Raw genomic sequence first — 26,904 nt, 5'->3', positions numbered from 1 at the left:
ATCCAGTAAAAGCTCATAAAAAACTATTCCTTTAAAATCCCACCAAACAGATAGCAGCATCACCCTTTTTTGGATGGATATTGGCTTTCGAAATGCTTTGAGCCGGTTCATCTTTTTTGCTCCATGATCTCTTGTGTTTGACATTGTTATAGATAACCCATTTTTCATCCCCATTAATGATGTGCTTCAAAAATGAATCATTTTCGTGACGTTTGAGAGGCGAATAACAGATGTCAACGCGACGACACAAATTTATCTGCGTGAGAACATGGGGAACCCATATATCAAGCTTCGAGGTTAAACTCAGGCCTTTCAAGTGGTCATAAACAGCATAAACAGTTGAATTCGATAAATTTAACCTCTCACCGATCTCTCGTGTTGTTATTCGCCGATTTGCATCAACTAATACCTATATCGTGTCTTTATCAGCTTCAACCGGCCTTCCAGAACATAGTGCATCTTCGACATCAAAATCGAAATTTTGTAAACCAGTTCTGGCACTGGCGTACTGTCAACACACATCTTCTCCCATACACATTGGTTAATTTCTTTCTGGCATGAACAGCATTTTTAACTTTTATATAGCAAAATAGTAGAATATGACGAAAATGCTGCTTATTGCTCTATATGTTTAAAAGGGTGCCAACCAAAAACTACTAGGTAGAATTAATTGAACTTTTTCACACACAAGCCTTGCTATATTAGCTCTCAAAACATACATTGATAATGCAGCTTACGTGTGAAGATGGGTTCAAAAAAATACAATTAAATCATCTGTCGGAAAAACGAATCAAACTCCAGTATTCAGTACATATCAAACAATTTGCTACATATATCAATAGTAAATAAACAAAAATTTCTTGAAAATTTTTATGCTTAAATTGACATCATTAACTGAAAATTGTTTATGCTTAATGTAAAAATCCCGACATTAATATACATAAACGAATATAATGTTAAAAACAACTTTACTTACCCCCTAATACATGCTACAAAGACGAAATTTCAGTTACTACATACATTGACTCAAAAATTACTTGGATGTGATGCGATTCAACCTCTAGATAACTGCATCCAAATTCTAAAAATTTTCAAATCTTAAAAAAAAAAAAAAAAAAAAAAAATTTATTTGGAGGGGGGGGGCATCCTGCACGAAAATCCTTTCCCTGGTTAAATTGTGATTTATTGATAACTGCAGTATTTGTATCCTGCGACCATTTAACGAGTTACTAACTGGTTCGATGTAGACGTTAAGAAAAAAGGTGGGAAATTGTGCACATTAAAAAGTTAGCTACTCTCAATACACAGCAAAGGGGTAGAATTAAAAAATAACAGGCACATTAAAATTCTTAAAATAAAAAATATTTATCTCATCAGCTATTGAAGAATTTAGAATCTATATGAGCACTAATCTCCACATGTCCTCAGTAGGCAGCGAAAATAAAATTGTTTTGCTATTTAATCCTAAACTAAAAATTTTGAGCATTTTTGCTCAAACTAGCAAAACTGCTCATATTTCCATAAGCATATTTCGAACTAGCATTAAATGTGCTCATATTTCTAACTAGCGAAAGTGCTCATACTTCAACTGGAATTTTGTACCTGACGCCAGTACAAGTTACGCTGTTTCCTGAATAATCGAAACAAAACTTATCATCAATCGAAATTGCGATCACTTCAGTCATAATAAAACTAGCAGATAAAAGGAGGGATAAAAATAAAGATACCTAATTTTCTTTTTGTCAGACATAAAGCGGCAACGAAGAGCGAATCACTTTAGAAAAAAATGAGTGGAAAGATTTTCATTTACGATTGTATTTGATTCGTTTTTCGTTTCAGTTCTGACAAAAATAAAATCAATTTCTTCTTTTTATCTTGATTAAAAACGAAATTTTTAATATATATCATTTCAGTATACTTAATATTAAAATAAAAAAAATACATGAAAATTTTTAAATATTACTTCAAAAGCATATTTAATCAATAATATTTAACTGCGAAATAAATGTATTAAAAGTGCATAAGATTCTAATCGAAGCTAAAAAAAAAAATTTTTGTGAACGCATAATTCCATCTATACCGTTCGTGTAATTTTTGACTTCAAATGTAAGAAAATAATCAACTCTATATCTTTTTCACGGGAAACTTTTGATGATCTTAATATGTAGGAGATGCTTTTAATTTTAGTTCATCTAATTCTTGAACTCTTGCAGCTAAAAGCATAATGGCGAAAAATGAGAAGTTAAAAATAGATATAAAAACATCCTTAATCACCGGAGTAAAAATTAAGTCAACAAGTGTATGAATAAAATCGAAACAAGTGTATGAATAAAAAGGTAATAAGAAAAATTACAAGGATTGATAATGTGATTCCACATAATGTTCCTAGACAATGCATGTTCATACTGGCTAACATTTTAGTGTTTTTGAGTGGTAGCTGAATGGCGTTGGATACGAATTTTGAAAGTAATGCAATACAAGTAATATTAAAGTAAGCAATAGAATGCAATACAAGCAATATTAAAGTAAGCAATAGAATGCAGTACAAGCAATATTAAAGTAAGCAATAGAATGCAATACAAGCAATATTAAAGTAAGCAATAGAATGCAATACAATCAATATTAAAGTAAGCAATAGAATGCAATACAAGCAATATTAAAGTAAGCAATAGAATGCAATGCAAGCAATGCCTATGGAAACAAATCAGTAATCAAGAAATACGATAAAGTAAATGCTGTTTTGTTAAATGTTAATTGTTCTTTTCTGAATAAAAAATTCTATAGAAATTCCTTTAAAATATCCACATTTAGAATAATAACACGGAAACGATTATTGCAATAAGTTAAAAATAACAAATAAATATTTATATTTTTTTTTCTTTCGTTTTTTTGCACTGAGGAAAAATTTAGCCGCCATTTTTCACAATCCGTCCCTGTTAAACACACATGGAAACCCAGCTTGCCCAAGCGCTTAAACTAAACAGCATCTTTGCTACAACAACCTTTAATTTATCAGGAATTTAGTTTTCGTAAAGCATAATTAAAAATATGCACACAAAAAATTATGCAATTGTACAATATTAAATTAACGGAGGAAAAATTGGTGCGACTATTTACGCAATTAATTTTCTAAACTGGGTCGAATCATTGGCATACCAAATAGATACATATTCATATGAAAGAGATTCATAAGTTTATCTAAACACTTCTGTATTTTTAAAATCATCTTTGAAGTGTAGCTACTTCTTTACCGATTATAACAACTCCTCTGATTTTGAAGGTAACGCTAGAGCCAGATATATATATATATATATATATATATATATATATATATGTAATACAAAAATTGAATACTTTTGTATTAATAAAAGAATTAAAACTCTTTCGTTTTCATAAAATGTCTTTGTAAAAGAATAAGCGTAGAGAGATTCTATTTTGGGAATTCAAGGCTGAAAACATATCATTGAAATATAAATAGATTTATATTTCAAAGGAAGAGTTATTTTTAGAATCGTTCCCTTTTTTAATTCCATATAAGGAAGCAGAAATGATTTTCCTTAATGCGTAAGGTTACAAGGAATGTACGAAATGTGCCTTTTTACCTCAAATCTATGTTGGTATAAAACGTAAGAACGCGTAGTTTTGTGTGTCCTTTTCATCAAAATGTGATCCTGATAAGCTGTGCCGGAATTGTCCGGAGTCTTGTCCACTCCCCCTCCTTTGCAGGAGTGGGGACGTGAACTGTTAGCAATACCAGCCTACATTTAAATAAACCTGTTTAGAACGTCTGATGGCTTAAGACTGCAATTATTTCAAGCTAAATACAACACTGATAACAGGGTTGTAGCCCTGTTATTACATATATATATATTTATTTTGTTACCGAAACCAAAAGACTTTAAAAAAATGAAATTTCTACTGAAATTTTTTTCTTCTTTTCCACTTATTATTGGATTTTATCATCCCTGTTACTTTTTTTATTGGATAGAAACCTGTATCAAGTGTTCAATTAAAACTTTCGGTGTAAATTTTGTAATAAATTAGGACATTAAACTCCTGAGGCAGTGGTTAAATTGATAATAAGTTGAATTCTATATTAAGTCAATTGCATGCAAATAGAGAAATATATATATCAATTTTAAAAGATAATAAATTCAGTCGCCATTCAAAACTACTGTTTCTATTACGGAAATTTCATATTTATGCTGAAAGCATCATAGTTATTTTACTGATTCCGCTAAGAAAAGTAAAATATGCAGCATTTAATAAAAAATGACAACATATGCTAATTTGCTAGGAAAGCAGTATATTAGTAATCATTATAAGATTGAAAATATATGCTTGTATTAAAATCAAAACTATTTGAATAGATGTATGTCTTTTTTTCCTCCATATTTAAAATGATACATAAAATTAATTTTGGCAATATTTTCAAATAAAGTTTGCAGCAAAAAAATAACTTATTAAATCCTCTAACTATGCTTCGAAAGGGCCTAAATTAAATATTAATATTAGGTTGTAAAACGTAAAAACAAAACATTAAATAAATTAAATAATTCGAAATGGACTTACATTTTTTCAAATAGAGCATTTTTTTTAAATATTAATCAATATTAAAGCTTAAAGTACAAAATTTAAAAAAAAAAATTTTTAATTATGTACAACTAAAACAAAACATATAAATGACAACTTCAGATTTTTGGAGTTATATTTTTCTGTACGTATCTCTATTCTAAAAACAAGGTTAATGCTGAAGGTTATCGCCAAAAGGAAAATTTTAAAAAAAATTAAAATTAAAGAAACTTAATTCAGAGTGACAAAAATACGAGGATACGTGCTTTATTTAGAGCTTGAGCAAAAATTGCAGCATTTCCTTACCAAGTTAGTAAATTTCTTTTAATGAAGTCAATTAATTAATAAAACAGGCATTTTACATTTTTTAAATTATTTTTACTCACCAATAGATTCATTGAAACCTAGTTTCAGTTGAATAGTTCGTCATCTAATAGTTCGTCATAATTTTTAAAAATACTTACAGATGTCAAGAAATTTTTATTCGATTTTTTTTTTAATTCGACTTAAAACAGCAGAACATGAGTACTTTTACGTACTCTTTTTCTATCTGTTTAAATCTGCTCAGCATCCCATACATTTTTGTTTTTGTAGCATATAAATATTTTTCACATACATAAGTTGAAACAAATGACATTAGATGTTTTACAGCTCTTTTGACATTTTTTGGATATTCTTTTCCAATGCAAATCAGAAAATGAATAACAATTGAGTTTCTGTCCATGTTGATATATCAATTTGTTATTCTCTTTCTTTTATTGAAATTTTAGAGGTGTCACAGTCTTGAAAATGATTTTGATTCCAATAAAAATTTTCTTCTTGAACAAGAAAAGATTCATAATACTATGCAAGCTAGGAGCGCATTCAATATTATCTTTCAATATGCAACCTGTCAAAATTTAAATTTTAGAAGTGAGGCTTTTCTTTTACATTGTACCTTAAAATTAGTGATTATTTTTCTTTGCAGAGTTGCGTTGAGCTCATTGGCATAGTTAAAAATATCTGCTAGAAACACAAATTTCTGAATCAAAACAAGACTAGTTAATTTTTGAGATGATAGAGATTAAATGCATGTTCAGAAAAAAAAATCTTTTTTCATCTTTCTTTCTTTTTTCTCCTCAAAATCTTGCCAACACTTTTCCATGAGACAATAAACGAATATCCGTGTGCCACAGTGCTTTACGTCAACTTCCCATATTTTCGCTAAATAAATTGTGAACTTATGGCAAAATTTAAGGTTTTATTTTTTCAAAAAAATATTTATCTACGTTTATACTTACTAGTTAACTGTCTTGAAGACTTCGATCTAGAATAAAAATTAAAATTTTACTTAAAATTCTGGTGCTTTGATAGTGATCAATTGTATCTGTCAAAGTTCCAGGAAAATCCTATGGTTTCGTTGAAGACTTCTGGAAAAAAAAGAAAATCATAGCTGTCACCAACGGGAGGAAAATTCAATAATGCCTTTTTCCTCAGGCATATAATCCCAAATATATTTTTGCATTTTTTTTATCCATTTTAATATTTTGTTTCGACATTAACTTCTATATTGTTTATTTTATTAAGATTGACTTTCTTATCCTCTCTTTTAAGAAAATCTTTTTAATCTCTTTTTAAAAATCATAAGAAGAAAAAAGAAAATATTTAACCAGAACTGAGAACTCCTAACGTAAAAAAAACCATAAAATAAACATCCACTGATAAATAATGAATGAAGTTTAAACGTCCAGACATTTCTTATTTTTATTTCTTGTTTAATAGAACGCATGCGTCGATGGAAGGTAACCACGCCCGCTAGATGATGATGTAATAGCCGCTTCGAAACTAATGTGTAAAGTAAACCACACTTGTTCTACCTCTGTTTATTCGGAAATAAGCTCATTCTCGGAGAGCAGCTTGAGTGTAATTTTAGAACAAAAAGGAGAAAAAAAAATGGATACTAATATTTCTTCTTTACTCTTTTACTTCATAGGTAAGTGTTTTAATTTGACCTTTTAAGCTACTTTACTAAATGGTGTAGAATTTTAAAATTGGAAAAGTTTACTTAATTTTATTAACTGCCTAATTATTTTTTTAAAATGTTCTCTTAGATTTTCGGATGCTGAAAATATTATATTCGGATTGGGTTAGAAAGACTGTAACTGAGAAAATTGTAATTGATAAAAAAATGGAGCGCTATAAGCCTGTTGAAGTTCAATTACAATTTTTTTATTTCAAAATTTATTTAAAATTAATAATTTAAAACCTATAATTTAAAACTAATAATTTAAAACTAATAATTTAAAACTAATAATTTAAAACTAAAAACTTAATAATTTTTCCCCTTTCATTTACGGTTTTTAATGCTGTATTTTTCTGGTAACTATAATTTGACAAGACTTATATTTTAAAAACTTTATTACATTGTTTAAGAAAATTAAACTTCAAAAAATGCCACAAATATCATGAACTGAAATAATAATAAAGTAAAATAGCTGTAAAAATGTACTGAGTTTTAAAATTAGAAAAAAATTATATTCCTTACATTTATTTACTTCTTTATTTTATTTATTATTTTTTTAAAAAAATTCCTCCACATTTTCAGGTTGCTTTATATTGAAAAGGTTGCTGAGTTTAAAATAATGGGGAGACTGAAACTGAGAAAAATATAATTAACATACTGAAAAAGAAAATATTCAATAAAAATGTTCGAAAAAATAATTCTTCATTTATTATTTTTTCATTATATATTTAACAATTTTATTATAACTTTATTTACTTACTCGTTTTTTTAACTTTGAATAAACCTATAGTAATAAGCATTAAATACAATTTTAAAGAAATATAATAAAAATTATTTGATAATAAAAATACAAAATATATAAACAAATATTGAAATTGGATTCACTTTTATTAATTTATTTTTACACTGAACAGCATGTAGTAAAAGTTATTACTTTAAATTCTTTCATACAACTTATTTCAAGTTAAATACTTCTATTTATATCCATCGCCGTAATAATATTTACTGAAAGCTACGTAATCAATGTTTATTTATTTTGTCACTATCAGTGTCTCATCGATGAAAAGTTTTTTCTACATGCCATGCCAGTTTACCTTAATACTTAATTTACGTCTCAAAGATTGCCAATTTGTGTTATTAAAAAGATAAATGTATATAAATAAAAGCAAACGATATCAAAAGTACGAATTCTCGCTTTATGTATAGTTTGCACATTTCCATTGGAGTTTTATATCTTTTTGATCGCTTGTAATAACTTAATTAAAACGAATAACATTTTATGAAATTGATTTTAAGCGAAAACGAATCTGTTGCACAGAAAAAAAGCATTAATTTTATTTATTTGAATTAAGTTATTCTTTCTTAAAGTGTTAGTGATATTTAATCTATAAAAAAGTAAACGATATCAGAAAATAAGGGTTCTTCTATACAATGGAATGAATCAACTTTAAATATTGTAATTACTTCTTTGATTGCCTTTCAAATTCTTTTGATCGTTTCGAATGTTCTAATTAAAAAATGACAATGCTGAATTTATTTTTAAACCTAAATAAACTTGTCGCACTAAAAATACCTCAACTCTATTCATTAGTATCACCTAATAAAATGCAGATAAGGCATTCCAAACACCTAACTACATCGACTCTTAACGCCTTTTTCTAATTTAATTGATGTTTTGGAGCGTTTGGAAAGACGGCCATATTCAAACAAAAGGTAATTTATCATGTATCTGTTCCTTTTTTTCTCTCTCGTTTTATGGCTGCCTTTCATTTGACAAAACTATTGTGGTATCAGAAACACGAATCTGCAACCGGTGTTTCATTAATTAATGAGGCATCTGACTGATGAAAATATGCGTTCTCTAGGGTTTTATAACGCACTTTGATTTTTATTTCTGATCGAACTATTTTTTCCCGCCATAACTTACATTTAATGAATGCAATCTTTTCTCACTTTCACATATTTTACGTTCCATCTTATTTCAGAGACATTTATATATATTGAGTGAAAGTTTTGATTGGAAAAACATTCTGCAAGCTCGAAACGAAAATATTTGTCCTGAAAAGCATTCTGTGTCCAAGAAATGGAAAAAGCTTCCTATCAAACTGTTTTTAGGGAGCTTATTACTCTCATTTAAAAAATTAAAAATATTCAATTGATTTCTCTAATTATGAGAAATTTTAGAAATTTAATGTGATCCAGTAAACCTTAAATAGCGTAAACGTAAATGTTTTCAAATTTCTGAATGAAAATTGTTTTCTCGCTTGGTCAACAAAAAGTGGAAACAAACTGAGATATAAGTTGGTAAGAATTAAAAGGTTAAAAACGAAAAGCGAATAGTTAGTATCAACAAGAAAAGTGTTCTATATAAAGTTTCAATCATACTTATTCTGGTTCAATAATGATAACTTTAATCATTGCTATCATTATTCATTTAAAAATGAGTGTTAATCGTAATGTTATGCTTTTTATAATACGTATAATTTTATAATATGCTTTTTTATTATGTATAATTAAGAAAAGAACATGCTAGAAGATCAGAAGAAAGCATTAATGATAGTTATGAAAGACATAACTTAAACGCGCAGTCATACATTTTGCTTTCCAAAAGCATAGGCATTGTTTGGTTTCTACAAGTTTTCCTATTGCATATCATTTATTTCAATTTAAAAGTTTTAATTCAATAACTTATTATTGACTAAAAATTTTAAATTTAGTTTTAGCTTTAAATATGTAAATAATTAAATTAAATTCTTAAGGCTTTACGCTTGATTTTATTTTAAATGGTTTTAACTTAGTAGCAAGCAATACGAGCGTGGTTCTCAAATCAAACTATATAAGATTGCATAGCAATCTTTGAGGGTTGGGGATCGACAGCGAACACTGGCAGACCGACTAGTTCTCTTATGTGGCACATAAAATAGCACTTTTTACCATTATAGCCACATTCTTTTATCCATAAGTTTAAAAAGTTTCACTTTTAAAGAACATTTACTATAAATAAATCAATACATACAGACTTAAAAGCAAAAAGTTTTTCTTTTTCATTTACTCATGGAGAATTTTTTTTTAAAAAATTATGGAATTCGTTTAAAAGAATAAATATTTGTTTTTTATTTCCAATAAATTTTTATACGGAAACAACAACTTTTTACAAGTTTATTAAAAAAAAATTCTTTTTTTTTTTATTAAATCCGGAGCGAAAGTCTTAAATAATTGAAATGATTTAGGGAATTAGCATCCATTCAAATTTACTAGATCATAGCTTTGAGTGAAAAAATGCTCTTTTTGCAAAGAAATTTAGAGTTCTGAACGACGCCCAAAGCTATAAGATTAACTGGAAAAGTTTTCGTGAAAAAGTAATAAAAAGTATTCGAATGCAAGTAAAATGAAAATTAAACTGTCGTATAAAAACTACAGGACCCAATCCCATACTCGATTAGGTCACTTATCTCCGAACTTGCTTTTACAGTTACTCTCGGACAGTGCAACTCCAGTTCACTTCACTCCTTAATTGGATACTTATTTTTTAAATCCAGCTTTGTATGCAAGCTGGAACAGTTTCTAAAATGATATCCTAAAACATGCGACACCCTGCCAGGACTAAAAAATTATGCTATCTGACATGCCCGAAGCATATTTTGATTTGAGGCACCAAAGAAAGAGAAGAGAAAACATTTTTCTCCAACCATAGTGCAGAAGAAAATAATTCATATAAAAGTTCATAACATTGTTTTGAAGTACAGCATTTACTCCATCAAAACTTTGTTGTTAACAATAACTAATAATTTTTTGTTAATGGTACTTAATATTTCTTTCTTCATAATCTTACATTTAAAATAAAAGTGTTAATGTTGATATGATGTCATTTTTTCCGGCAGATTAATAAGAGTTACATTAATATGTTTTCATTAATATGCAATTGATGAAGTAGTGTTAACTCTTCATTTGGGCACGTAGGCTAACTTACCCATAAAGGCATATAGAAATTTCGATATTCTTCGTGGAACCTTTAATTTCTATACATTTTATTCAATCTGTACACATGGATCTGGAGCAATTTTTTAAAGCAATTAAACAGCTTTGTTTGTTCGTTGAATCAACATATTGAATCACAAGTACTACAAATCCTATGAAAGAAAAAAATGTGCCGTTTTTATTTCAATAAGTTGTATTTTAGCATTCCTAAGTAATTTTTAGGACTCTACTACTTTAACTTTTAGAGTTTGTCTTCATAAGAATAGGAAAACGCGGCATATATATTATACTACAATGTTAGATCTTTAATAATTACTAGTAGTTACTTAGCTGTGACCTTCTGTAAGACTTAGAACATTGGGTACTTTGGTCCGCTAAAAACCAATCTAGGTTAGACAATTATAATAATTCAAATAAAATTTTTTGAACGTTTATTGTAGTTATTTCAATGAGTTACATACTTTTAATAATATTTAATTAAGTTTATTTAAATTTTTATAATTGTTATTGTAAAAATTTATTGAAATTATTTGAAGAGTGGAAGGGAAACTAAATTTAAAATAAGAACCATTGTAGTATTTATTTTCAAGAATTCTGAACCCGTAAAAAAAATTACTTAAGATGTCTGTTGAACTAAAGCGTCAATCCAAGGTTGGCATTTGACATTTCTTGATGTCTTTGCTTTTTAGTCTTTCATCAACTTGACTGTTGTTTATTATAAAAGCAATTTAGAATTTTTTTCATTACAAAGCAAATTGTGATGTGTTTTTTGTTTGCATAACAGTTTTTGAGTTTTGTGGCTTTTTCTATTTTTTGAAAGATTTAGAGGGAATTTATTAAATACTTGCAACGATTTAAGTTTATGTGATAAGGAGCGAAACTGTAATATTTTGTGAAACTCACAACACAGAGTACGGTCCACTAAAAAACAGATAGTTTTGACTTCTATTCTGAAAAGCTTTATAAAAACTATTCTAGTTATTAAATAAAATTATACATTTATTACCTTTTTCAGTTTTACTCTTAATAATATTTTTTTTTAAATTTACTTATAATTTTTCAGAAGTAGAAATATTTTTTAATATCTATCTATATTATATAAAACGCTAATACGTACATATGTATGTATGTATCAATAAAACCGATGATATTTCTTTTCTCGCGCTGGCAACAGTTTTCATTTTTAATTGATTGGACTCGGCGCGCAAGAGCACGTAGTGAGCAACCAGATAACAATAACCAGAGTGAGCATTATCAGGTTGTTCAATTCAGATTCATGCACTAAAAACATGACAATATTTAATTTAAACTCAATTAAGAATTAATTAATTGAAGTGAGAATGCTTTAAAAGGCCGCTGTTGAATTGATATTTTTCTACTGGGAGCTACCTAAACGTCTAAAAAACGTTTAAGTGTTTGTATTGAATGCATTGAATTTTTTTATATTTCGCGTTTATTTATGCATTGAATTTTCACGCTTTAAAATGCAGAATATTAGTGAAGCAATATTTGATAATTTATTTTGCTAATATGTTTCTTATTTAGCTAATGTTTTGATTTTTTCACCATGTACAATCTAAATAGCTAATATACTTTTTTAAAAGCCAATAAGAACATTGGTAGAATTCTTTTACATAAGTACAATACTATGTCTTTGATGATAAAATACTATGTCTTTGATGATAATATATTATGTCTTTGTGCTGGAACATTGTGTTCATTGGCGAGCGAGCGCAGCGAGCCATGGTTCACGGCGTGAACCACATAGGATTGCGTAGCAATTCTCGGGGGATGGCGAGCGTTAGCGAGCAGGGGGCGGAGCCTCCTAGTTCTTTTTTAAAAATTTATGTTTCACAAGGCTGAAATAAAGAATAATAACATTTCACGAAATAAAGCTATCAAATGTTTTAGATAAAATGTTTAAAAAAATACGTTAAATCCATCTGATCAAGAATATACTTCTAAAATTAACAGTGGAATTTTTGAGCCAATGATATTTTCGAGCTAGGTTCGCTGATTTCAGTTTTTATAGCTTCTACTTTACCAAATCTACTGCAATACAAAATATTTTGTTTAAAAAAAACTTTAAGTTTTAAGGAACTAATTATTTTTGAACTTTTATTTTTTTGAACAAAATAATAAAAAAAAATTTTTAAATTAGATTGAATTAACGAATTTTGCAGATAGCTCAATTATTTGAAAAATCATACAATAATATAATTGCATAAATTATTTTATGCTGATTCTATAAAATAAATTACGTATAAAAATTTACTTTATATTCGGAATATAATAATAGACCTAGACTCAACGAAAATATACAGCTATTTCTAAATATTGTATATCTTTTCAATATAAGTTGAACACTTTAAATGCATTATTTTTTATGAGTTTTAACCCCTAGAAAATTCCAATCTCGAGTTTTGGTAAATAAATAAATAGAATAATAAGCATGATATAAACAATTCTTGATCAATTTATTTCAAACCTTCTGATGAAATTAACATTTTTCTTGAATTTCTAATATTGCACAGCTCATATAAAAAAAACATCTATGGAAAATACGTTTATGGAACTAATATAATATTTGCAACCATTGGAGGCTGCATCCACAAATAGAAAGCTGGCATAAATTTAATGTATGAAAGAGTTCATTGCTCTTAAAGGCTAAATGATATGCATGATTAAAATGACCGCTTACTAAAACAGAATGCAAATGCAATGGCAAAAATTTAATTAAAAAAAAGTTCATCCTATACTCGGTGTGGTAAGTGATGATACTTAGAGGTAACAGAGTAATGAAAGTCAGGAAGTAATTTTGTTCCGTCCCTGAAAGCGGACTGATTTAGCCGCAGTTTCTTCTTATGTCAACAAATTTAACCTTCATCCAAAAAAGAGGATTCTTTGTTCTCACCAGACTAAGAGCATCATTTTTTCTTTTACTTTACGCAATCAAGTTAAAACTCTGATTTTAACATTTCCTAGTTTCTATTTAAGAGTGTTCAAACATCTTCTCTATGCATAGTAAAATGAAATATAAATGAACCTTAATGAAAACTAATAAATTGTGAGCGGAAAAATAATTTACTCTGAAAAAAAGGCATGGTTAAAACTACCAGAAAACGGTAATATTTAAAGTGTTTTTGGCTTCATGGGAACACCACAAAACTCGGTATTTTTTTTAACCCAATCACTTAGGTAAAATTAACAATAAAATATAGTTTTATAATGTGTGATAAAATTTGATAAATGAGGCAATTTAATCATGATACCTTAGAGCATGGCATAAAGCCACTTATTCTATTAAATTTACTTTTCAGTTCTGTATTTTTTACTAAATGTGGTAATAAAAACTGTAATTTTAAAAACCGAAATTTCTGGTAAACCGTTACGATATGTGAGAAAAAATTAATTATTAAATACCGTATGTTTTGGTTTTATTAAACTAAACTCTAAACTTAACTCAGCGGCGCGACAGTCCATGGAGGGCCAAGGCCTGCTGTGCCCGTCTCAGTTTTCTTGACCTTGGGCTCTGGGGTGCAGGAGCAGATGTTCCGGTCAGGTGGTCAGTCGAACGCGGAACCCCCAGTGTTTAGTTCTCAAGTATGCTTGGTACTCATTTATCGACCCACTGAAGGGATGAAAGGCTGAGTCAACCTTGCCCGGCCCGAGGATCGAACCAGGGACCTGTGGCGGGACAGCGATTTGGTTTTATTACCCGAGATTATTTCCCCTCCTTTTTTCAACAAAAATGTCATTTATATACAGTACGGTACCAGAAATATTTTCTTCCTGTTGAAGCCTTGGTTTAGACGATCTCCACCCACACCACACAATTCATCAAATTAATTCAGTTAAACCGTTACCACATGAAATGAATAGTTTAAATAAATGGCTTAATTGAAATTTTATACCTGAACTATGCTTTTTTTAAACCAGAAATGCCACAACTATACAATACTTTAATTTTACAGCTATTTAGATTAACTATCACGCACACAGATTCGCAGGTGTTCTACAATTAAAAATTTGTTATTAAAAATAAATTTTTAAATTTAATTGTTAAAGTATTTGCCGTTGTGAAGGGATCTATGTATAATATAAAAGAATGTAATATTTACTTAAGAAATCATGCGTGTTAGTGGTAACTTAGCATAAAATACAACCTTTCAATTGAAATTTAATTAAAGGAATTGTATCGTATCTTACATGTATGAATTTATTTACCAGTTTTCAAGACACAAGTCCACCGGCTTCTTCAGACACAAACATTGACGTAGTAAAAATTATTTATACGATTTGTTCTACATCAGCAAAGGAGCATTAAAAATAATTTCTGAATGCATAAAACGCAAACAAAGAGATAGTAAAATATCTTCTGTCATTTAAATTATCGTTAAATATGTACTTAAAGCAAATATTTGTTATTAGCTCTGTTTCATGAATTCACATTATTCTCTCAAGCGTGCGATATGTTTTTCTCGAAAAGAATTTCAATCAAAAATGGAAAAAGGCTTGCACTTATTCCGTTCGGAAGAAGACACGATCTTTCGAAATTAAATAAGACAAAAGAAATGACGAATAAATAATAAAAGTCTCTGATGCGTGCATAAGACGTCTGAGACACTGAAGCAAATTTAAATATTTTACTATTAAAGAAATTCTTCTACTCATACTTTCCCGTGGATCGTGCCAATCAGTGTAGTGTATATATATATATATATATATATATATATATATATATATATATATATATATATATATATATATATATATATATATATATATATATATATATATATATGTAATACAAAAAGTAAATACTTTTGTATTAATAAAAGAATTAAATCTCTTTCGTTTTCATAAAATGTCTTTGTTAAAGAATAAGCGTAGAGAGATTCTATTTTGGGAATTCAAGGCTGAAAACATACCATTGAAATATAAATAGATTTATATTTCAAGGGAAGAGTTATTTTTAGAATCGTTCCCTTTTTCAATTCCATATAAGGAAGCAGAAATGATTTTCCTTAATGCGTAAGGATACAAGGAATGTACGAAGGTGCCTTTTTACTTCAAATCTATGTTGGTATAAAACGCAAGAACGCATAGTTTTGCGTGTCCTTTTCATCATGATTTGATCCTGATAAGCTGTGCCGGAATTGTCCGGAGTCTTGTCCACTCCCCCTCCTTTTCAGGAGTGGGGACGTGAATTGTTAGCAATACCAGCCTACCTTTGAATAAACCTGTTTAGAACGTCTGATGGCTTATGACTGCAATTATTTCAAGCTAAATACAACACTGATAACAGGGTTGGAGCCCTGTTATTACCTATATATATAAATGTATATTAGGATTTTTTTAAAGGCGTAGAAAAAGAACGTGTTATTCAACTTTCAAAACACCATCACAATTATTATTTTGTATAAAATCAATCGATTTTCAATATCCTGAATTTTAGATATCCCAAAATCAGGGTGCGTAGACAAATTATTCAACAAAAAATAAGCACCTTTTAAGCTCTTTGCAAGCACTCAAAAATATTATTAAGCAGTTTAAGAAATATCATAATTACCCCGGATTGGAAAGGCCTACAATAATGGAAGAGACACTTTCAGTTTTGATATTTTTGTTGAATTTCTCAAGAAATACTTAGAGGACTATTTTGTAATTTTATAATTGTTTGTTTCATGCGATTTTTCATACTTTGCAATAAAGTTTAAAGCTTTTGGGAGTTTTACGGGCTGACAATACAAAAGAAAACAAGTATTTTTTTAACACCCATGCCAAAAATCAAGTAATAAGCTTGTCTCCTGCATCGATTACTTTTCAATAACTGCATAAAATTTCGTTAATCTAGCTGAAATATTTATGGAGGTTTGAGCATTTTTATAAAAAGAAAAATTTTTTTCTCATGTGTTTTGCTATTACTGTAAAAATATTCAGTAAGATTAAACAAAATTTTTGGAACAATTTAAGATAAATTACAAAATTGTTTTAAAATTTGAAGGAAAAAAATTGTTAAAACATGCATAAAATGTGGTATTTAAAGTAGTTCTTTAGTACTGAGTGCATGCGTGGAAAAAAATTAAAATTATTTTTTCATAATTTAATAGTGAACCGTATTTGGCAACTAATGGAAAAAATCTGATTTAAATATCTTAAAAACGAAAAAAGAATTTTAAGTAGTTTTTGTACGACTTAATTTGCTTGAAACTTTTGATTGAAAGAAAGTTCCACATATTTAGTCATTATAGGGTAGTGTCAGTTTTAATACTACATGAAATTTGTAAGAAACACCTGATTATTTTAATCTTTCTTTTAAAAAGTACAAAAACTACTTAGTTGCTTGAAAAATTTTACGTTACTAAGATATTTAAATCAGATTTTTTCCATTAATTGCTAAATATGATTCACTACAAAATTATGAAAAAATAATTTTAAATTTATTTCCGTGCATGCGCTGTACAAAAGAATTACTTTAAATTTTCTCATCTAGTGCATTTTTTAACAATCTATTTTCAAATTTTAAAACAATAATTTTGTAATTAATTTTAAATTGCTCCAAAAATTTTGTTCAATTTCATTGAATATTTTTAAAGTTACAGCAAAAAAACATAAGACAAATTTTTATTTTTTATAAAAATGTTTATATCTGCATAAATATTTAAACTAGATTAATGAAATTTTATGCAATCACACCAAATAACAACCAAAGTAATCATTACAAGTGACAAGCTTATTACTTGATTTTCTGGCATAGGGTGTTCCAAAATAATTGTTTTCTTTCGTAATTTATGGTGGGTCTCTCAAACCTCTAAAAGTTTTAAACATTATTGCAAAGTTTAAACAATCGCATGAACCTTCTTTACCATACTTCTATACCTTTACAAAATAGTCTTTTGAGTATTTCTAGAGAAATTCAAAAAAATATCAAAACCCTGAAAGTGTCTGTTCTGCTATTTAGGGTAGGCCGACCGGCCTGTGTAGGGGGCAGGGAACTGTCCTTGCACTAGAAAGGTTCTGGGTTCGAATCCCGAGCAAGGCATGGATGTTCTTTCCTTTTCTGTATTATCTGTGTCCTCACTGTGGGAGCGACATTGGCCCACCTAATATGGTGCCCCTGAAAGAGAGACCAACAAAATCGCCCTGTATATGCCTGAATTGACGGATGTTAACACGGGTGGGCATTGAAAAAAGAAAGTATTTAGGGTAGAGTATTTAGACGGTCTTCTGCGTTTAATTGGTATCAGTATATTTGAAGAAATAAATTAATTATTTACATATTTATAATTCCCAATTACGCAAGGTAAAGTAGAAATGATATCTTCCAACACCAATTTTTCTTTCATAATCAAACTAGTCGTCTTCTAGTAAATAAATTTTTAAAAAGGAAAAAAGAAAAGAACATTTTTGAGACGCATTTTATGCTCTATTTATTTAATATTTTTTCGTATTTTACAGTGTTTAGATAGCAACAAAAATCACTATCAACTAAAACATCTTAGGACATTTTTTTTTTGGACGGGACTTCTAAAATTAGATTAAGACCAAGGTTAAGTACAAAATCAGATAATTTGAAAATAAGGGTTTCCTGTTTATATTTGTTTTGACTGCAAAAAATTAGGATTACTGGATTCTGTCGCGCTTGTGATCTTGAATTAATATGAAGTGTATTTATAGAAAGCAGGAAAAGGTATTAAAAATCAAGCAGCTTTTTGGTGTGAAAAAAAAGAAGCGCAAACTTCTGACAAATTGTATGGATCTATTCCAACTATACTCTAGTAATTATGCGATCATTTCTGTGCTATATATTATTGAAATATTCATTTAGTCCAATGTTTTTCTACTTCATCTATAGTATTATTTTGAATTCCCAAACCTTTGGCAAATTTTTAATCACCAATAGATTTTTAAAGCATTTATTTAAAACTAGAAAAAAATAATAAACCTTTTTAAAAAATCGTATACTTTTGTCGTAAATCAACCCCAACTGCATTCCATAAATGCAATAAAAGAATTTTGAAGAAAAATAAGTTGTAAAATTAGTTAAGTTGAAGAAATCTACTTTAGAATGTAGATTTTAGAATCTTTCCCTTTGTAACCTTATCAGCTTAAAATAATGGTCAATATGCAAACTGCTGATTGTCTTCAATATTAAAAAATGAACAATTTAAAAATGCTGCTTAATCTGTTTCTATACTGCATTCTTTTTTTCCTTTTTTTAATAATTAACCTATTTATAAATATATGTCTGCCTTTATAAACTCCTAAACCATCTGACCATAAGCTATAAAATTTGGCTTAAAGATTATTCAAAGCACGAGGAAGGTCACTGGCGTCGTCGGAATATTCTACGACAAAACGTTCCATCGGTATAAGCAAAAAACGAAGTGAGGTTTTCTGATTGGTTAAGCGTCTGTCATTGTTTAAAATTTAACTATAGACGATTTAATTTTTTTAAAGATTTCAAAGATAACAGTGATATTTGCTAGCTTATAGCTCTATTTGACAAAAAAAAAGTTTTTTCACGCACTTTAATATCTAATATTTTTTTATTCACTAGGTCAGATAAATTTAATAATGAATATTAGCTTGGTAGCATTCATGAACTACGTTATCAAATTAATATTTTTAAATTTATCTGATATCACACGTTTATTTTGTTCATGGTAATTCCTTTAAAATATGTTTCTATAAAAGTAAATAATTTAAAATCGACAGTAATTGAGCCGGGAAAAAAATTAGTTTTGTATTCAGAGGCAATATTAATGGAAAAGTACTATATCGCTCTGAAGGAACGTTTAAAATTACCAAACTATTGAAACCAATTATTTTTAATAAATTTATATAATGTATGCATATTGAAAGAAAAAAGAAATAAAACTATGTATTAAAAGTCAAAATTAACGGAGTAAAAAAATAATTCGTTTAAAATTCATTTAGATACGTTCATCATCAATAAAAAATTTAGGGTTAAATTTAGGGAAACAGCAGACCCAATTTAGGGTTTACAATTACCAATGTTCAACTCCATAGCTTTGTAATTTTGAACTCAATCCAGAGGACAAGGGAACTTGTGGATCAAGTATTGAGTGAAATTTGCCATCGTGGAGAACTTTTTGTTAGAACTAACCTGCATTTGCATTACATGAAGGGGGAAACCACGAAATCCTTCCACCGTTAGGCTAACTGCAAGGAGACTCTAACCCATTATCCGTCTATTACTGAGGACATTTTTACATCAGCAGTGTAGTCGGTGCGAGCAGGGTGCGGAATTCATATCGACCAGCCATCGCTGGGATTCGAAACCGGTTCACCTCATTGGAATGTAAACGCTCTATCCCCTGAGTCACCTCAGCTCAAATGACGTCATTTGGATGTAAGATGGCGCATCTCCACATATTGCGACGTCTGTTCGCAGAGTTCTAGAACAACATTTTGTCAGTGGTGTCATCTCACGCCTTCTCCATAATTGTAGCCTTCGTGATCCCCCTACCTCAAAGCTATGGATTTCCGGTTCAGAAGATATCTCAAATCTTGAATTAACGTGTACGATCCTGCCTAATTTTGAACTTTGTCGAATTTGAAAGACTATTAAACGTGAGATATCAAACACCCCTCATGCTGTGCTACGTTTGGCTTTTTTGTCCACAGTCTCCGTCTCGCAGTACGTAATTGCATGTGGTGACGACCATGTAAAATATTTATAAATCAAATAAACTTTATTTTTTTGTACTATCTGTTTTGTTATCAGTAATTGTTGTTTTACTTCACTTATACTCAAATTTTCGCCATGCGCCACTATTCTGTTTCTTTTCTTCTTTTTTTTCCCAAGCCGTAAGCAATTTTTTTTTTTTTAACCCGTGCGCAGTTTTTTTTTTTTTCTTCTGCGTTTTGCATTGCACGTTTAATTTTTGTAATACGTTGTTTTTATTATTTTTGCATGTTTTGAGATGAAGAGAAATGGCTGTTGCCAATCGAAAATTTGTACCTATAACTGTAACTGTGAGCCCCACTTTACTGCCATTCTTAGAATCCCGAACATAAACGTTCAAATATTTATGGTATGGATAAATAAAAATGGTAGCCCAAAGAAAAATTAAGTATGTTAAAGAAAAATTATGCAATACAAAAGATCATCAGATGTACACCGAAGAGCCATTACATTATGACCACCCTGCTAATAACATGTAGGACCACCTTTAGCCCTCAAAACTTCTAGCACCCGCCGTGGCAATGATTCCACAAGGTGCTGATAGGTAGTCTAAGGTATCTGGTACCAAGCGCTCACCAACTGGTCCTGCAATTCCCTCACATTGCGAGGGGGTAGCGTGGCAGCACGAATATGGTTTTCCAAGTAGGACCACAATTGCTCTATTGGATTAAGGTCGGGTGAATTTGGGGGCCAAGACATGACTTGAAAGTCACTGGAATGTTCCTCGACGATTCGACCCTTATGACATGGTGCATTATGCTGTTGGCAAGCACCATTCCCCACAGGAAAAATTGTTGCCATGAATGGGTGAACCTGGTCTGCAACTATGTTCAAGCAGCTTACAGACGTCAGGGATTGTTCTATGAGGATTATGGGTCCTAATGTGCCCCATGAAAACATTGTTCCTGGGCGAGAAACCATGACAACCTGGGCGAGCCCATTGTTATAGATGGAGGGTGGTCATAATGTAATGGCTCTTCGGTGTATTTGATACAAAAAAATATTATATGAAATATATAAAATAATAAAGAAAGGATCAATAAAAACATAACAAATGATGTGTATTATATATGTGAGAAAATTATATACCATAATTATTAAGTTTTATTTTCAGGAAAATATACATCAAACTACTGTCAAAATCAGCTAAACTGATAATTTTTTTCAAAAGTAATCTTGTGATAGCCTTTTAAAACTTTACAAACTTTTGTCCTACATAATCATTGTAAGCTACTGGACATTAAAATTTAAAACCCTTTATTTAATATACATACAAGAAATCCTCATTTTATCTTGCAGTTGAAAATGATGAAAATAAAAACATAGTTACATATTTTTTTTCTAATTGAATTTTGTATCTAAAATTTCTGGTTAACTCTTAAAGAAGAAAAAACTGCAGAAAGGAAAAAAGATCAAAATCTGTTTTAAATATTAAATCGTTTTATTTATTTTTATTATTTTCATTTTAGTTTTTAACCACGAAACTGAATTGACAAAAGATTTATTTTTTATCACCATTACCATAATTGATATTTGATGAGGCTGTTTTTTAGACTCGCTCATCAATTTACACATTCTAGCAGATGAACAAAAGTAGCTTACTTCATTAATTATGTGAGAAAAAAATTATTTTTGTTTGAATGTCAAATTTTATCTTTTAGAATATGCAAATAATACAATTAAAGGGAAAAAATAATAAAGAAAATAAAAGAATTGGGAAATGAGCTTTAAAAAAAAAGATTAAATTTTAATCACAACATATGTTACCGAAAAAGTATAGAAATGAGCTAATTTACAGATTACATAGCTAATTTACAGATTACATAGCGAATTTACAAATTACATAGCTAATTCACAGATTACATAGCTAAATATGCCAATTAACTAGGGTGATCTGTAAAGTGTTTAAAAAATTTTCATTTCTCAAATAATTTAGGCAATCTGCAAATTACCTGGAAAATGTGCTCACTACCTACTATGCCTTCATTTAAGAGAAAATAAGATCTCATTGCTCTTAAAATAACATAATGTTATCTATTTAATAGTTGCTATCTAAAAATTCAAATTACTACAGTCAAACAATAAACACATCGGTTGATACAATCAATCATAAATCACTTTAAAAATTATATTAAGATAATAATAAAAATCATTAAAATATTATTACAGTTTAAAAAAGTAACATAATATTATTTTCATATTTTTCAATATTCAAAGAATCAAGGCAATAAAAACAGTTATCAAATTATTTGATAGAAAAAGAGAAACAAATATTTGATTTTCAACGATACGGAAATATTAACACACACATTACCTTCACTGTGAAAACTGTATTACCGATCCGATTAAGTTTAGAACTTTATTAATTGTGAGGTTGATTACTTAATTCCGAATAGAAGCATTCATATACCCTTTTATAGGTGTAAATTAATTTTTTTTTTTCATATTACGTCTTTTGTTGTTGACGTATGCCTGTTTAGGCAGAAGGGGTGCGATTGATCTTGTCTGCCAGTGGCGCCATCTACGGCCAAGAATTCGACTTCTGACTGTAATTAGAGCGTCAGAAAAAAGAAATATCTGTATAAGAGACGCCGGTGTTCCATCTGCATCCATTATTTCTGGAAAAGACAAAAACAACAACTATAAATTTAGACAATTAATATAAATTTGTGAACACCTACAATGAATTAAAAGCCGTTGATCGGTTGTCTATTCTTGAACTTGCTAATCTACAAAAGAAATCTTGAAAAATGAATCTTTTATCCTCTCCATGGTGGGGTGGGTTCTTTTTTTTTTTGCTATATCGAATAAGACCTAGCAAGATACGGTTGTACCTATAGTTTAATATTTATAAAGGTTTTATGGACAAAAAAAGTAAAACTTTTTGATTTCTACCTATTTATGTATCTGACATTGCATTCTAGACTAGAAAGATACTTTTTCCGGTGTATTTTATACTCTGAATCGAATGATGCCAGTTTGGATCGATAACACAAGTAAAAGTTATAAAGATTTTACAAATTAAAAGTATAATGTTTGACTGATGGAAGAAAAATATATTTATATAAATCTGAATACATTATGTTCTAATGAGCGATATCTCACCAACTAATTGCCAAAATTTATAATCCCTGAAGTATAATTTCAAATATATTAGGTTTTATATTTTATTTAAAATACGAAATCAGTTACGAAAAGTACTTTCTCTGAATGGACACTAAGCATACCTCCTTTTTGATGGAATATACTTTTGACCCTTATAATAAAGGGGAATGGAGCCACAATCTAGAAGATATGGTTTCAATAGCTCGTGGAAAAATTGGCTTCCTTATTGCTTATTTCCCTTTTTTGCGTAATTCTACGTGTATCAAGAAGTTTTTAAGCACAACGAAATAAATTTGCACTCAATTTTAAAATTCGTTTATCCAAAGTAATTCATTTTTTAATACTATTGTATTCTTCCACCAGTGTATCTTTTATTTATACCGCTTTGAGTTAAAACCCACTTTGTATGATCTTCTTGAATTATCACTTTAAATGTTTTTCCACAAGTTTATTTTATTTATTCCGTTTTTATTTCAAATTTTTTTTTTTTTTAAAAATAGTGCGTGGAGTCCCTCCGCGCGGAAGAAGTCAAACTTCGCAACCTGCGACGTTAATTGTAGAAGAATCAGCAGTCGTAGAAGGATCACTAGTTCTATTCAACGACTCTTTTTCCTGCTCCGCTCGCTTCCGTGCTCTGTAATCACGGTAATATTGTGCATTTTTGCCTCGTGGACCTCTTGAACCAGTGCTTGTGATTGCCTCATCGTCTCGCCCTGGAAAATGTATTTGTATTAATAATGTATGTGAATGCGTCATCATGTAATTTCAAAAGAGAAAACCTAACAATCAATTGATATTCACAAGAGACGTATCTTGACATAACCTTAAATCCGTCGCATTGTCCGTGGGATTGTTTTCACTCATTTTTTACAATTGTTATCCACTAAATTTGAAAATAAAAAATACTTTCCTTTTAAATTATATGTGTATCGAAACAAACTAAAAAATATTTATAGAAAAACAATACTTTTATTATTTTTATGCTAGTGAGAACCAAAACATTATGGAAATGAATGAGGGAAAACTGGATCCTACCACGTGATTTCCCGACCAATAAAAATGTAGCGTTAAATGTTTAACGCAACCTTGTTGGAAGTCGCATAAGAAGTATCACTTCAAAAACAATCGTATTTAATTGGAGATTATTCACCAAATAGGTCCATTTTAAAAAAATATTGACTCAGAACGATGTGCGCATCCACGAAATACTTTTTCGCAATTTATTTCTTGCAAAAAAAGATAAACCTCTTCAAAAGGAAAACGATGTCTTAAATTGCATATTCAGTCAGAAATGTGTCCCTATGAAAAGCAGGGTTCGGCACTTAGGTAAGTGCTTTCCAAGACGAACACTTTAAAGACTTGGCGCATTAAGAAAATGCTCAACATTGCGGAAGTTCTGGAATGAAATCTCTTACGCCAAAATAAGAGTAGAGTTGAGGAGTTTAAAGGCAGCGGTGGTTTCTTTTTATGCTAGGATGAACTCACATTTTTTGCACTATTTTGTTTACGCTGATTTGAAAGACAAATTATTAGCCGTATGTTAAATGTATGGTGCTGAAACACTTTTTTTTTTATTGTCGAGTGAAAATTTAGTGTTGGTGCAGCAATTTAATTGCCTGGTATTCAATACTCTTACTCTACGTTTACTATAATGATTCGTTGATAACAATTTTCGGAGCATTAAATTACACTTAGTGAGTCTTAATGATAAAATTATGTTTTTAGCAAGTTCTTTAAAACGAAATGCTGTTTGTCTTTTGCAGACAATTGGGTATAATATAGCCTACGTCACAGGTTGTGTTGTTCCTACTAAATTTAACCCATGAACGGCATTTTCTGCGAGCCTAACTTCAAGCCACAAATAAACAAACGAAGTGTTCGATCGTTTAAATAGCTGCTCGCCAGATTTTATTGCATTATAAAGAAAATTTATTGAAACTAAATTCAACTAAATAAACAACAACAACTAAAACAAATAACAACAACTACTAATAACAATAACTAAATAAACAACAACTAAATTCCATTCGTTTAGCATTGCGTCATATGTTGTTCCTACTAAATCGAAGTAGTTGTGTTTTTTTCATATTATACCCAATTGTTTAACTTTTTTGAAACATTCAAAAGAAAAAATCTAGAGACAGTAACGCTACTTAAATCGTGATATATTTAATGCAACTTATTGAAGCTATAATTGATTCTTGGCACTATGTGATTACGAAAGATGAACTCTAAACACTCGTTCACTCGATTAAAAGACGCTGTGAAGCTGTCTTAAAAAATAAGGGTTATGCTACTAAGTATTCATTGTGCAAGTATCACTTTAAAAAAATGCTAATCTAAGATAGATCTTACTATTAGTTGCATTACTTTTTTTGTAATGACAGATATTGTAATAGTGTATTTATTATTAAATTCTACATTAAACTAACTTCAATTTGATATATAAACGTTTGTATTTAAGTGAAAATTAGTATATTCTACAAGCACACCAAGTTGAAAAACATGAAACTTTCAAAAAATGTCCAAACTTTTGGCCACCACTGTATATATATATATATATATATATATATATATATATATATATATATATATATATATATATATATATATATATATATATATATATATATATATATATATATATATATATATATATATATATATATATATATATATATATATATATATATATATATATATATAGCATAATAATAATAATAATTTGCTATATATATATATATATATAGCAAATATAATTAAACTAACTTCAATTTGATATATAAACGTTTGTATTTAAGTGAAAATTAGTATATTCTACAAGCACACCAAGTTGAAAAACATGAAACTTTCAAAAAATGTCCAAACTTTTGGCCACCACTGTATATATATATATATATATATATAGCATAATAAATAAAAACAAAAAAACACGAAGAAAATTAAGAAAAACAATAAGTTTTATTTATTGCGCATAAGCTGCAATATTGACGCAATATTAGAAAGCACTCTTTTTTGAGGATATAATCGTGTGAGCTCAGGAAAAGATTATATCTCTTATTTTCCGGATTTTTAAAATTTTTTGTTCTTTTTTTCCGGTTTTTTGTTATTTTAATTTTCATTATTTTCACTTTTCTTTTTTCTCCCCTTTTTTCATTGTTCTGTAATTTTTCCCTTGTTTTCTCTACATTTTGAATGCATATATAATACATTTTGAATATATATGTAATTTTGTTGTTTAGTACGATGTTTAAAAAAAAACATCGTATTAATAAGGATGGCTAAATAATCGAGTAAATAAATTATGCAGAAGAAAAAAACATAACAAAACTATATATTTTACTTGAATATGCAGTTCAGCATTCTAATTCGATGCATAGTTATATAATAAATTAGGAAGTCAGACGATTTGTAAAAACAAATTGCAAAAGGGCGTGAGCATAAATTGTTCTTAGATAATAGTTCTCAGACAATCGACTGCATTTTCTTTTCTTTCCCACCTACGGCACTCGACAATCTAGTAACTTACTCA

General features: G+C 29.0%; 1 protein-coding gene across 1 annotated transcript in view; it reads left to right on the top strand.

The window, feature by feature from the left end:
- The first annotated feature begins 6,340 nt into the window (after positions 1-6,340).
- Positions 6,341-26,904, top strand: part of LOC122270447 (uncharacterized) — a 44,420-nt gene continuing 23,856 nt past the window's right edge. Inside the window, exon 1 of the mRNA XM_087167466.1 lies at positions 6,341-6,544. Coding sequence (XP_087023592.1) covers positions 6,400-6,544 — 145 coding nt within the window. The 5' untranslated portion in view covers positions 6,341-6,399. The remainder of the gene's footprint in view (positions 6,545-26,904) is intronic.

The sequence above is a fragment of the Parasteatoda tepidariorum genome, chromosome 7, assembly GCF_982258835.1.
Source record: "Parasteatoda tepidariorum strain Cologne lab strain chromosome 7, Ptep-v5.0, whole genome shotgun sequence".
NCBI classification, from domain to species: domain Eukaryota; kingdom Metazoa; phylum Arthropoda; class Arachnida; order Araneae; family Theridiidae; genus Parasteatoda; species Parasteatoda tepidariorum.
The sequence above is the reverse complement of the archived record's forward strand: the minus strand, read 5'-3'. Positions and strand labels throughout refer to the sequence as shown.